This window comes from Carlito syrichta, unplaced genomic scaffold, assembly GCF_000164805.1.
Source record: "Carlito syrichta isolate Samal-C Ts95f unplaced genomic scaffold, Tarsius_syrichta-2.0.1 Scaffold304598, whole genome shotgun sequence".
NCBI lineage: Eukaryota > Metazoa > Chordata > Mammalia > Primates > Tarsiidae > Carlito > Carlito syrichta.
Genome location: NW_007248694.1, coordinates 575,305 through 588,422, shown reverse-complemented (window position 1 = coordinate 588,422; position 13,118 = coordinate 575,305). Strand labels below are relative to the sequence as shown.

At 52.4% G+C, this 13,118-nt stretch overlaps 1 protein-coding gene across 1 annotated transcript in view; it reads right to left on the bottom strand.

Annotated features, from left to right (window-relative positions):
• The window catches only part of FGR (FGR proto-oncogene, Src family tyrosine kinase), a 10,726-nt gene extending 2,346 nt beyond the window's left edge, over nt 1-8,380 (bottom strand). Inside the window, exons 1-9 of the mRNA XM_021713527.1 lie at nt 8,216-8,380; nt 7,374-7,376; nt 7,097-7,326; nt 6,470-6,572; nt 5,411-5,509; nt 1,581-1,684; nt 1,308-1,457; nt 170-325; nt 4-76 (exon numbers count right to left, since the gene is read on the bottom strand). Of these exons, the coding sequence (XP_021569202.1) occupies nt 4-76; nt 170-325; nt 1,308-1,457; nt 1,581-1,684; nt 5,411-5,509; nt 6,470-6,572; nt 7,097-7,313 (902 nt within the window). The 5' untranslated portion in view covers nt 7,314-7,326; nt 7,374-7,376; nt 8,216-8,380. The remainder of the gene's footprint in view (nt 1-3; nt 77-169; nt 326-1,307; nt 1,458-1,580; nt 1,685-5,410; nt 5,510-6,469; nt 6,573-7,096; nt 7,327-7,373; nt 7,377-8,215) is intronic.
• Between the last annotated feature and the right edge of the window lie 4,738 nt (nt 8,381-13,118).

The window sequence follows — 13,118 nt, the reverse complement described above, 5'->3', positions numbered from 1 at the left end:
TCCAGGAAGGCCTTCGGGGACATGGTGCCCGGCTTCAGCGTCTTCACCGCCACCTTCGTGTTGCCGTTCCACGTGCCTGCCCGGAGGCCGCGTCTCAGCACCCGCTCCCGGCCAGCCCAGGCCCAGGCCCCCGCCCCGGGCCCCGCCCCGTACCCCGGGACTTCCGTACCCAGCCACACATCCCCGAAGCAGCCGGTGCCCAGCCGGCGCTCCAGCGCGATGGAGCTGCGGCTGATCTCCCAGGCGTCCTTGGCCAGGCCCAGCGTCTGCGGCTTCATGGTGGTGCAGGGTGCGACTAGCAGGTTGCACAGCCCGTCATTCACCTCTGGAGGGGGCGGGGAGTCACAGGCGGCCAAGACGCCCCCTACGCTCATCGTCTTACCCTAGCCCAGACCAAGATTAGTTATAAGGAACTAGGCCCCAGGTGGGGTCATAGGCCAGGAAGGCAACCCACTCACTCAGTAGGTGACAGTGATACCTGAGGAAGGCACCCAGAGGCCGAGAAGACCCCTGTAAGCAATGGGGGCCTTCCTGTAAGGATTGGGGACCTTTGCACAGGAGGTAGCCTCCACCTGGGATACGGTGAGATTCTGACAGGTGGAAATAGGATTGAGGATTCCAGGCAAGGTGTGGACCTCCTGCCCACATCCTTCCATGGACCACACCCTTGGCCTAACCAATCAAGGTGGAAACTCGGCACCAACTCTCACTTTCTCCTCTACCCCACAGGCAATCCTCCACCAGGTGGGCCTACTCTGCCTTCTACCTAGCTTCAGAATCACCTGCACCTCCTTTGCTCTACTGCTACAGATTTAGTCTAGTCACCATTTTCTCTCACCTCGATGATGGCCGCTGCCTCCTGATGAGGTCCTCATGGGACCTTGCCCCATGACATCCAAGCCCTACCCAGCAGCCAGAGTTTCTCACTCAAGTGCAGACCAGCCTCTGTCACCCCCGGCTCAGGGCCCTGTGATGAGGGCTCCCTGCTTGCCCAAAGGGCAGTCCTGGTGCTTTGGTGGGGCATTCAGGCTGCACAAAGGCTCGATAAAGTTTCCACGCACTCAGGCCTTGAAGCAAGAAATTGGTCAATGCTCCACTCAGTCATGAGGGGATACTACTTGGCCTGCATGGCCTTTCCTCCAGAGCCCTACAGAGCAAGATCCTGGGTTGGGGAGCCCCCATGCTTGGGTTCTAGTCTTGGCCTGACCTATACCGCTTTGGTAGACCCTTCATTCTCTGGGCCTCCGGCTCCCCATCTGGACAGAACCTCAACAGGTTGGTTCAGGGATCTGAAGCGCCTGCCTCACCCATGTAGTGCTGCACCAGCTCCTGCACTGAGTCAAACTGGGCCCGCGTGGTGATGTAGTAGCCTCCAGTGTCCAGCTTGCGGATCTTGTAATGCTTCACGTGATCGCCTCTGGTCTGGTCCCAGTCACGGATGGACAGGGAGTAGGCACCTGTGGGAGAGGGTCACTTTGGCTCGTCCCAGGCTTGGCCCTGACCCCACGCACCTGACCGCCCTCAGCCCCACCCCGATGGCCAGGTCTCCCAGTGGCCTTGGCCCGTGGTGCTGCCCCCACCTTTGGTGGTCTCGCTCTCCCGAATGAGGAAGGCCCCCTGGGGGTTGCCTGGCGAGAGCAGCTGTCTCTCCGCATCCTTCCTACTGATCTTTCCAAAGTACCACCTGTTGGGAAGGGCAGACAAGAGTCATGTCCACTCTGTTCAAACCCCAGATCGGCCTCCTGGACAGTCATCTCACAAGTCAAGACTCCACTTTCCAGACACCTGCTTCACAGCACAGCCAGGAGGATCACTGATGGGAGGAATGTGCAACGCCTGGCACACAGCAGGTGCCCAATAAAGGTCGGGCTTCTTCTCTCTTTGAGTTTCTCTTGAATTAAAATTGCAAGAACCCTGGTCACTAGGGACCTCATCAAGGTGCCCCAGTCCCTTAGTTTATCTCGGTAGAGCCCCTCCACACACTACAGATGAGAAGCTTGAGGCTCAGAGACGAGGAGTGACTGCTCTCAGGCTGGCTGAGGAGCTCGACCTGGAATCCTCGCCCTAGTTTTTTCCCACACTCCAGGCTATGGCTCAGCTCCCTCCTCCCACCTCCACCCCAAACCCTTTCCTCCATGGGCCTCTAGAACACTGCCCTCTCCTGCTTCTCCTCTGTCTGGCTACTTCTGATTGCTGCTTTTCCTCCAGTCTCTTAAACTTGGATGTTGTCCCAAGTCACAACTTCAACTTTAGGCCTCAATCGTTCAAGCTGTCTTTTGGAATTCTTTCCGGGATTGAACTGTAGCCCTAAAGCTACTGTGCAAATACACTGGCGGCACCAAAGTGACTACAGGAGACTCAGAGATCACTAAACTGGCCTGTGACCATCTTGGGCTGAATTAAAAGGAGCCTGGTTTTTAAATCAAGGGAGGTGGAAGTCTCAGTGAACTCTGGGATGAATGGGATGGACAGTCCACTCCTGGGTACTAGGCACAGTTTAGGGAACAGAGGAAGGCATTGGCGAGTGGTATGTCCAGGAGGGCAGGCAGAAAGGAGAAGGAGGAACTCTTGAAGAATAGGACATATTCCCAAGTTCTTTCAAAGCCCTGCCGTTCCACCCACATCATAAGGAAATGATGTTAGCTATTTCCTTAATTATCAATATAATAATAACGGCACTTATTTTGTGTTAGGTTCTGCCTTCATACATATTTGTATTCATTTAATTCTCATCACAACGTTGTGAGGAAGGTACTATTATTAACCCCCATGAGACGGATGAGGAAATTGAGCTACCTAGTGGTTAGACAACTTGCTCAAGCCACCGGCTCTTAAGCTGTGCTGCCGGAACAGGAACCCGAGCTGTCTGCTCCAGGCCTGTGCTCTTAACCACAACACGACCCTTAACCACACCACTGCACCTCTTGAGCCTCATGACGCTGCCCCCCGAGACAGGACACAAGCACAAACCCCCACAAACCTCCCGCAGGCTGCATCACAGCCCCTCCCCTTCTTTGCGACTCCCACTGCCCTCCCCAGACTAAGGCTTCACCCACTTGAGCTCTGTCCATTCCTTTCTGCTCAGGGACACTCCCCCCTCCACTGAGCAGCCCCATCGGTAGCCTCTCCATCCCTGCCATTCTAAACATGCCCACATTTCCTCCTTCCCCAAGAGAAACTATTCTAAGTTCCATCTTGCCGTCAACATTCGTCAGCTTCTCACCTTCCCTTCACTTGAAAAAGCGCTTCACACTTGGGTCTCCACTTCCTCACCTCCTACTCCCTCCCAGGCTCTGCTGTCTGGCCTCCACCCCCACTTCACACAGAGAAATCTCTCACCAAGGTCACCCTCAATGCCAAATCCAGTGGCAGCCTCTGACACTCCCTGCCTCATCTCCTGAAAATACTCTTGGATGTTCTGACTTGGCCTGGCCTGGTTTTCCTCATGTCTCCTGCTGGCTCCTTCTTTGAGGGCCACATTCCCTGAAGCTGGGTCCTAGGGCCAAGCTCTTTCTCTTCCCCTCATCCTATGTAGCTTTCATGATATCATCTTTACTCTGAAGGGTCCCAAATTTCTACCCCAGCCCAGGTGTGCCATCCACAAGGGCCACAGCAAACCAACTATGGTGTCTCAGTGCCCTTAGGAAAAGATGCCCCTTCCTCTGGGCTAATTCAGGTATATGGCTTGGCATGGGCTGGGCTGCTGTCATACAAAGCACAACTAATCTAGTGACCGGAAGCCTCCTCCTGGGTGCTCCTTTCCATGAACCTCAATTCAGCAAGCGCCCCTCTGAACCCATGAACCTGTACCTGAACCTGGGCTCCCCACCCCAGGAAGTGGCACCAGCATCCACTCAGTTCCCTAAGAAGATTTAGAGTTACCCTGAGTCCTCCTGCTCCTTGTGGCCCAATAGTAAATCAGTCACCAAGTCCTGGTGATTCGCTCTATGTGTTTCTCCTGAATTAAAATCGCAAGAACTCCGGTCACTAGGGACCTCATCAAGGTGCCCCAGACCCTTAGTTTATCTCGGTAGAGCCCCTCCATACACTACAGATGAGAAGCTTGAGGCTCAGAGATGGAGAGTGACTCCCTCTCTGATTCTTACTCTGATTCTTATTCTGCAAAATCTCGTTAATCTTTTTTTTTTCTCATGTGAATATATATGATATATGTGAGGATAGATTTTTTTTTTTTTTTAGTCAGAGTCTCACTCTGTCGCCCCGGCTGGAGTACAGTGGCATACTCATGGCCACCTTAACCTGCTGGGCTCAGGGGAGCCTTCCACCTTAGCCTTCCAAGTAGCTGGAACTATAGGCACATGCCACCATGCCAGGTTAATTTTTTTTTTTTGAGTTGGAGTCACACTCTGTCGCCCAAACTGGAGTGCCGTGGCATATTCGCGGTGACTCCAGCATTGACCTGCTGGGCTCCGTGGTCCTTCCGCCTCAGCCTTCCAAGTAGCCAGGACTACAGGGTGTACTACCATGCCTGGCTAATTTTTTCTTTTTAACTATAGAGATAAGGTCTCACAAAGTTGCCTGGGCTGGTCTCGAACCTGCGACCTCAGGCAATCCACTTGCCTCGGCCTCCCAAAGTGCTGGGATTACAGGCTGAGCCACCGAGTCCGGCCATAATTTTTTATTTATTGTAGAGATGAGGTCTCACCAAGTTGCCCAGGCTGGTCTTGAACCTGTGGGCTCAGGCAATCCTTTCACCTTGGCCTCCCAGAGTGCTGGGATTATAGGCATGAGCCACTACACCCGACCGTGAGGATAGATTTTAACAAGTTTTTATGAGCCTCAGTTTTCTCATCTGCAAAACGGGGACAGTAATAATATCAGTAATGTTATTGTGTAAATTAAATGAACCAAGGCTGGTAAATTAACTCTAGCAGTGTCTCAAGTATGCAAAGGTACACCATGAATGGTAATTCCCTGCCTCCTTAATAGAATGAGTTCTTAGTAACACTTCCTGCATTCATTTAGCACTGTACAGTTTTTTAAAGCTGTCACTTGCACTGACAGGCGACATGTATAACACCCCACAAAGCAGTCAGACTATCTGGGTTCATACACTTGCTCCACTTCTCACTAGTCATGTGAATCTGGGCAGGATATTTACTTTCTCTTTGCCTCAACTTCCTTATTTGTAAAATAGGATAACAATAATAACTCTGTAAATACACAGAAAGCACTTTGAATAGTGCCCAGAACATAGCACATGCTATGTAAGTTTTATCTACTATTATCACCATCATCATTATCTTCTTGTATTCTCACAGGGACCATACAAAATGATAGATAAGGAGACAGGCTCAGAGTGGAGCAACGACTTGTCTAGGAGATGATCTTGGAATCTGAACTTCAGGGTCCTGTCCATAGTGCTGGCCTTGCCCCAGCCCCCACTCACTCTTCAGCCTGGATGGAGTCCACAGGGGCCACATAGTTGCTGGGAATGTAACCAGTTCGTCCAGAGCTGAGGGACCGAGCTTCCCACCAGTCACCTTCACTGTAGGCACAGAACAGGGGGCAGTCAGCAGCAACCCCAGTCCTGGGGCACCCTGGGGCTGGGCAGGGCGGCTCAGAGGAGATGCGCCCTGCCAACTCCTGACCTTGGACATCCCTCCCCTGGGCCTTCTGTCTGCCCCGCCCCCAGTCACTGCAGCTGTGCCAGGAAGGCTTTTCCCTGCAGAAGGAATAAGTCTGGGGATATCTGGGTCTCTCCCAGTTTCTTCCTGTGGCTCCTCAGCTGGGCTGGGCTGAGGTTTGGGAACACAGTGGATAGCTGTCTAGGTCACTTCCCCACTGAAAAAACCCCAGTGGCTGTATATTGCCTTTTGGAGAAAACCTAGACTTCTCAACGTGGTTTAAAAAGTCTTGCAGAGACTAGGCACAGTGTTTCACGCCTGTAATCCCAGCACTTTGGGAGGCTGAGGCAGGATGATCACTTAAGCCAAGGAGTTCGAGATCAGCCTGGGCAACATAGTGAGATCCTATCTCTCAAAAAACAAAAACAAACAAACAAAAAAAAACGGCTTGCAGAATCTGCCCCCACCTACCACTCCAGTCTCTGTTTTCTCCATTCTGCTTCTCATACTTTATTAACTACCTAGAATGAACTACTTGGTAGTTTCCAGAAGTCATTGTTTATTCTCATTCTCTTTTACTCTCTCTCTCCTCACCAATTCCTTCACTGACTATTAATTTTCTAGTCTCAGCTTAAAAATCACTTCTTCGCTGAAGCCTTCCCTGATCACCACTACCCTGGGGACCATGTTTGCTATTCTTTCTGTGCCCATAGTTCCTCATGCTCCCCCCTGTATACTGGCAGTCACTCAGGGATTTTTGTCAGGCATATGTGTCCCCAACTGGTCTGGAGCTTTCTGAGGGCAGGGACCAGGTAGGACTCCTGTCTGGGTCCAGCTTCCAGCCAAGGCTATGCCCTGAGCGAGGTGGCCTGGTCACTTACGTGTTGTTTAGGATGTGGAACTTCTCACCCTTGGTGAAACTGAGGTCATCCTCTGTCCGGGCCTCGTAGTCATACAGGGCGATGAACAGGGTCACCCCAACCCCTGCAGAGTCAGTGCTACTCAGCAGAGTAGGGCATGGGACAAAAGCACCAAGGGGGGCTGTACCCCCAGATTCCTGTTCCACAGCCCAACACTGTTTCCTGCTTCCCAAAGGTCTTCGGAGCCCAAGGAGTTTCTGATTTGGGCTTCATAGCTTGGCCCCCCCTGGATTTGGGACACGCACCTTCAAGCCCATCCCTCCCACGTGGGGAATCCCTTGTTGCCCACACTTCTTCTTCCCACCAAGACTTCCTACCTGGAATGTGGCACCTGAGAGGCCAAGAGGCTTCTCTTCACCACTTGCATGTGTCGTTGGGGCCCTCCTGTCAGCCTAGGAAAGAGCTACATCCCCCCTCAGACCAGGGCTTCCAAGGGGACGGAGGGACCGTATAGACCCCTCAGCCTGTGTGACCTTACAAGCAGCGTTGTGTCTCCCACGTGCTACTAGAGGCTCCGAAGTCCCCATCCCCCTTCCCCAGATTCTCCCATGATCCAGGCTGGGCCTGCCTCCAGCACCCTGGACTCACCGGAGAGGCCCCTGACAGTGCCACCATCGAGGAAGGCGGGGCTGGTGGGCTGAGGAAAGAGGTTGTAGTTGGGGATGTGGACAAAGGAAGATGCAGGTCGGGCCTGAGTGGGGTCAGGGCCATAGCGGTCTGCTGCCCCATAGCCCCTGACGTCCCCTTCTAGGTCAACAACCTCCTTGGACGCTGGTTCCAATTTCTTGCAGAACACACAGCCCATTCCAGGTTCCCTGCTGCAGAATGGGGTCATGCCTCACTCAGGGGCCCCTGCCAGGTGCACCCCCTGTGCCCACATTCATGCACATGCATGTATACACACAGGCACGTGGCTTTCCCTCTGGCGTCTGGATTGGGGGCCTCTGTGAGGGGTCAAGCCACCACTGTTGGCTCCACCCTAGTCTGAGCCTCCTGAGGGCTTCTTGTCCTTGGCTCAAGCCTGCATCTCTGGGGCTGGATTTTCGCATGGGGATACCGTTGTGCCTATTTGTATATTTTTGCCTCCTCTTGCTTTGATATGTTGTGTTTCTGTGACTTCAGTGTGCTTGTGCACGCATGTCTTTGTATGTCTCTATGTATGTGTGAGTTTGATTGTAGGGGGATATGTGTGCGCGCGCAGCTCTTTGTGGATGTTTATGTGTCTGTGTGTGCAGGTCTGTGTGTCTGTGAGTGTATGTGATGTCTCTGCGCGTGTGTTTGGCTGTGTGTGCCTTTCTGTGAGATTGTGTGAGTGTGTGTGTTCGTGTGTGTGTGTGTTTCTGTGTGAGTGTGTGCGCCTGTCTGTGTGAGGAGGTGTCTCTGTGTCTGTCTATGACTGTGTACATAGTTCTGTGTGGCAGCAACGTGCCGGTCTGTGTGTGTGCCTCTCTGTGTGTACGTGCGTGTTGGTGTGAGTGCATGTAAGGGCCGTGTGCCTGCACCTGGAGATTCCCCGCAGAGGGGGATCAAGGCCATTTCCTGTCGTGGGTCCAGCCTCCAGCCTCTCAAGCTGCCTCATTCTGGCTCCCCCATCGGTTACCTAGCAACAGGGCCCTTGTAGGAGGAGGGGGCTGTGAGGTGTTGTGGGGCCCAGGAAGGCCGCCCCCACCCTGCTTCCTGACCCTGAAAGCCCCCAGGCCCCCTCACTTACTTCCCGGGCCCCTAATCCTGGTCAGCGGGGTTGCGGCATGGTCCTCGGGAGGGGCCAGAGACCTGAGGGGAGACAGAAGGACGTGGAAGATGAAAGCTCTGCCGACGTTCCTGCCAGCCAGCTGCCCAGCTCCTGCCCTCTTCAGGAAGCCGGAAGGCCTGGGTTCTGCCCCAGCATGACTTCTGCCTTCATTCTCCTTCCTACCAACCCTGGCACACGAACACCTCCACCCTCACACTGGGCACACCCACACCAGCTCTCACACTCATACCCACCTGACACCCACAGAGAAACACACATTCATACCAGCACACAGTCACACAACACTCAGAGCACACACCTGCATAAGTGTGCTTGCTAATACCACCACAACCCAATCCAGCCTCACAGAAGCCCAAGCTCTGATGCACAGTAGCACACACACATACATACATGTGACTGCCTCTCAGGGTAACAGAAGAACATACTCAGATATCATAGTTGGTTTGTTTTTTGAGACAGGGTCTTACTCTGTCACCCAGGCTTGAGTGCAGTGGAACAATCCTAGCTCACTGAAACTTTGAACTTCTGGGCTCAAGTGATCCTCCCGCTTCAGCCTCCTGAATAGCTAGGACTACAGGCACGCACCACCCTGCCTGGCTAATATTATTATTATTATTATCTTTTGAGTTGGAGTCTCACTGTCGCCCAGACTGGAGTGCCGTGGCATGCTCCCGGCCACCACAGCCTCGACCTGCTGGGCTCTGGCGATCCTTCCGCCTCAGCCTTCCAAGTAGCTGGAACTACAGGTGCGTGTTACCACACCTGGCTAATTTTTGATTGAGTGTAGAGACGAGGTCTGGCCAAGTTGCCCGGGTGGGTCTCAAACCCACGGGCTCAGGCAATCTACTCACCTTGGCCTCCCAAAGTGCTGGGATTACAGGCTGAGCCACCGAGCCTGGCAGCTAATATTTTTCAGAGACAAGATCTCGCTGTGTTGCCCAGGCTGGTCTTGAACTCCTGCCCTCATGCAATCCTTCTGTCTCAGACTCCCAAAGTCCTGGGATTACAGGCATAAGCCATCACACCCGGCCATAGTTTTTTGTGTTAGACCAGACCCATCCCTCTGACTGGATTTCTATCAAGCCATTCTCAACTCACTCATAGGCCCCCAGCCTACCGTGTTCTAAAAATAATTTCTTCGCCTGAACGCTGCCTCTGCCTCCAGCCTAAGCTAGGTAAACACCAACAGCCCCAGGGTCACATCTGGTGACAGAGAGAAAGTGGATGCCTACCTCTAGAGTTCTTCTATCCCCACATCAGGGAAAGACCCAGGTCAGAAGCTGGGGCCATCAGACTCCCTTGGAGAGCTCCTCAAATGAGTCAAACCTTTCTTGGAAGATGTGTCCTCTGAGCAACAGGGCAGGAAGTCATTGAGCAAGGGTCCCCCACATCCATTGCAACACTCAGAGAGGAACTGACTGGGGAGAGGGCTCAATTTCCTAAGACATGAGAGGAGTGAAGAGCCATCGTGTGCAGCCAACCCAGTGGGCCCTGATTTGCCCCAAGGACCCCAAAGTGCTAGGGACAGTAAACCCTCAGCTTCTCTCTCTGTACCCCCAGTTTAGTTACCCTTATGGACACCCAACTCTTCTCTCTGGGTCCTGCCCTTCCCATGTAACACCACTCACCTCTTCCAGAAAGTCTTCCTGGATCCACCAAGTCCAGTTACCTGCACGATGATTCTGTCAGTACTCTGACCTCGACCCTAGCCCCAACTTGCCCCTCTCATTCTTGACTGTAACTTTTCTCCCATAAGTGTGTTGTGGGGAGTGACACCCATGTGGTAAACATGGTGGGGCGGGCTGTGGTGAGAGACCTGTCTGAAAATAGCCCCCGTTCACCAGACCCTGGCTAAGATCTTCACCCCAGAACCCTTCCCCCGGGGTGAAACCACTGTGTCTGAAAAGACCCGGGATGCCGCAGGGCTGCTCAGGGCCAGGGCAGAGGACAGAGCTGGAGGGATGGAGGGTCCAGCTGGAGGAATCTCAGGAGCTGGTGAGAGGAGAGATGGGGCTGATACGAAAACAAGGGTGAGGATGAAGGTCTCACAGTACGAAAACAAGGGTGAGGATGAAGGTCTCACAGGAAGACGCACACACACCTCAGACGGTGCACAGGGCTGACACAGATCTGCACGACGCTTCGGACCATCTCAGACACACATGTGACCTCAGGTACCTCATAAAGAGACTCTAAGCTCCTCCAGGCAGATTCCCAGGCACATACATCTTCATGTATGCACATCCATCCACAAACTTCCAATCTTTACTCGTCTGCACATAGATATGCACACAAAACCTCTCCACAAGAATGGCAGACATAGAATGCATAGTCCTTACTATGTGCCCGCCACTCCATGAAACACTTTCCCTATATTATCTCATTTTATCCTCACGAACCCATTATTTATTTATTTACTTATTTATTTTTAAGTTGGAGTCTCACTCTGTCTCAGAGGTTGGAGGGCAGTGGCACACTCACAGCCACCATAGCTAGCCTCAACCAGCTGGCCTCAGGCGATCCTTCCTCCTCAGTCTTCCAAGTAGCTGGAACTACAGGTGCGTGCCACCATGCCTGGCTAATTTTAAAATTTTTATCGTAGAGACGAGGTGTTGCCAAATTGCCCAGGCTGGTCTTAAATCCCTGGGCTCAGGAAATCCTCTCATCCCGGCCTCCCAAAGTGCTGGGATTATAGGCGTGAGCCACCACACCGGCCTCACAAACCCATGATTTAAATAATATCCTAACTGATGAGGCAACCTAGGCACAGAAAGGTTTAAAAGATTGCCCAAGGCCATACACAATGTATCCTGACATTCGGCTCCAGAGTTAGCTCTCAAGCACTTCTCTCCATGGCCTATCAGACAGCTGCAGCCATGCCTGCAAGTGTGCACAAATGCAGAGCCCCCACAGGGACGGACACACACACATACACACACACACATACACATACACACACACACAGATATACACCGGCCTCCCCTGAGATGCTGACCCACACAGAGCTCTCCTGTGTTGGAGGACACAAATTTACACAACCTCCCAGGTCCACACACAGATACAATGCTGCCACTTCCAATAATACCCCAGTGTATATTACCACAACATATCTGTATCCGCCCAAGGGGCTCCCTGAATTCTGCATGCCTGGTATGGAGGGGAGAGAAACTGTCCACTTCTAAGAAGGAAGCTGAAAGCTCTGTGGGCTGAGGAAGAGCCCTGGCAGGGCTGCTAGTATGGTCAGCAGGCAGAGGTGGGAGCTCTCCTGGCTTTATCCCCTCAATGGGGACCAAAGCCCTGGCTGGGCCTGGATCTCTGGGGACCAGTGTATGCTGAGGGAGTCGGGGGTTGCAGGGCACAGGGCATGGCACCTGCATAACCCAAGGCAATGAAGAGGCCACAGTGCACCGCACCGTGCTCATGCTCAGGTTTTGTCAGAGGAAGAAAGAAATGGGGAGAGACAGAAAAAGAAGAGGCAGAGAGAGAAAGAGACAGAGGCAGAGTCTGAGAAATACAGAGAGACAGAGAAAGAGCCAGAGAGACATAAAGACAGAGAGACAGAGACAAAGAGAAACAGTAACAGTGTGGTATGCTAGTAGACTGACCCTCAAAAAAAAAAAGTCCTGATTTGTTGCATTTGCTGATTTCCATGGCGTAAATGTCCCCACTATGGCTGATTTAAAGCTACTAAAGTGACTTCCTGAATGCTGGGTTGAAAGAGACGCACAGTCAACTCCCTTGAGCCAGTACTAGCCTGCCCCAGAACATCACTGCCAGAAAGAAGCAGAGACAGAGAAAGAGAGAAATGAGAATTCAAGAGAGGGCAACTGAGAGACAGAAAAAGACAGAAACAGAACAAGAGAAAGGCAGAGATGAAGAGAAACTAAAGAGAAAAGAACTAAAAAAACAGAAAAACAAAGACAGAGAGAGGGAGCAGGCTGGGTACTCTCTGCTCAGGCATCTGCATGAAAAGAGCCCCAGAACTCTTTATCCTTTCCTGGCTCCATCCCCATGTGCCACCAATTCTTTGGAGAGTAATTGAACTTCTTAGGAATCTGGGTAGCGATAACTATTAGTAAAAATGTGCTAATTTATTAAGCATGTACACAATGATTGGCATCATGCCAAGCAATTCCTGTGCATGATCTCATTTAGTGACCCTAATGAGGGAGATTTATTACCAACCCTGTTTTACAGATGAGAAAACTGAGGTCAGATATGTTAAGTAACTTGCCTAAAATTACATTGCCGGGAAGGGAAGCTAAGATGCAAAGCCAATCGATTTACTTCCAAAGCCCATCTTGGCCGGCTCGGTGGCTCAGCCTGTAATCCCAGCACTTTGGGAAGCCGAGGCAAGTGGATTGCCTGAGCCCGCGGGTTCGAGTCCCACCTGGACAACTTGGCGAGATCTCATCTCTACAATAAATCAAAAAAATTAGCCAGGCGTGATAGCATCCTGTAGCACCTCCAGCTCCTTGGAAGGCTGAGGCGGAAGGATGGCCAGAACCCAGCAGGTAGAGGCTGCGGTGGCTGGGAGTGTGCCACTGACTCCAACTCAAAAAAAAAAAAAACCAAAGCCCACCTTAAGTCCTGTTGCATCCTGTAATCCTAGCAGAAGCAATCATTTGTATTCCTTAATGGGCACCTACAGTGTGCTGGGCCTTGAGCCTCATGATTTAAATCCTTGATATAGCCAAGGGGCGGGGGGGTGGGGAGATATCTGTTTTTTATTGGGGTTTTTTTGAGTTGGAGTCTCACTCTGTCACCCAGACTGGAGTGCAGTGGCCGCTCCCGGCCACCGCAGCCTCAACCTGCTGGGCTCCGGCGATCCTTCTGCCTCAGACTTCTAAGTAGCTG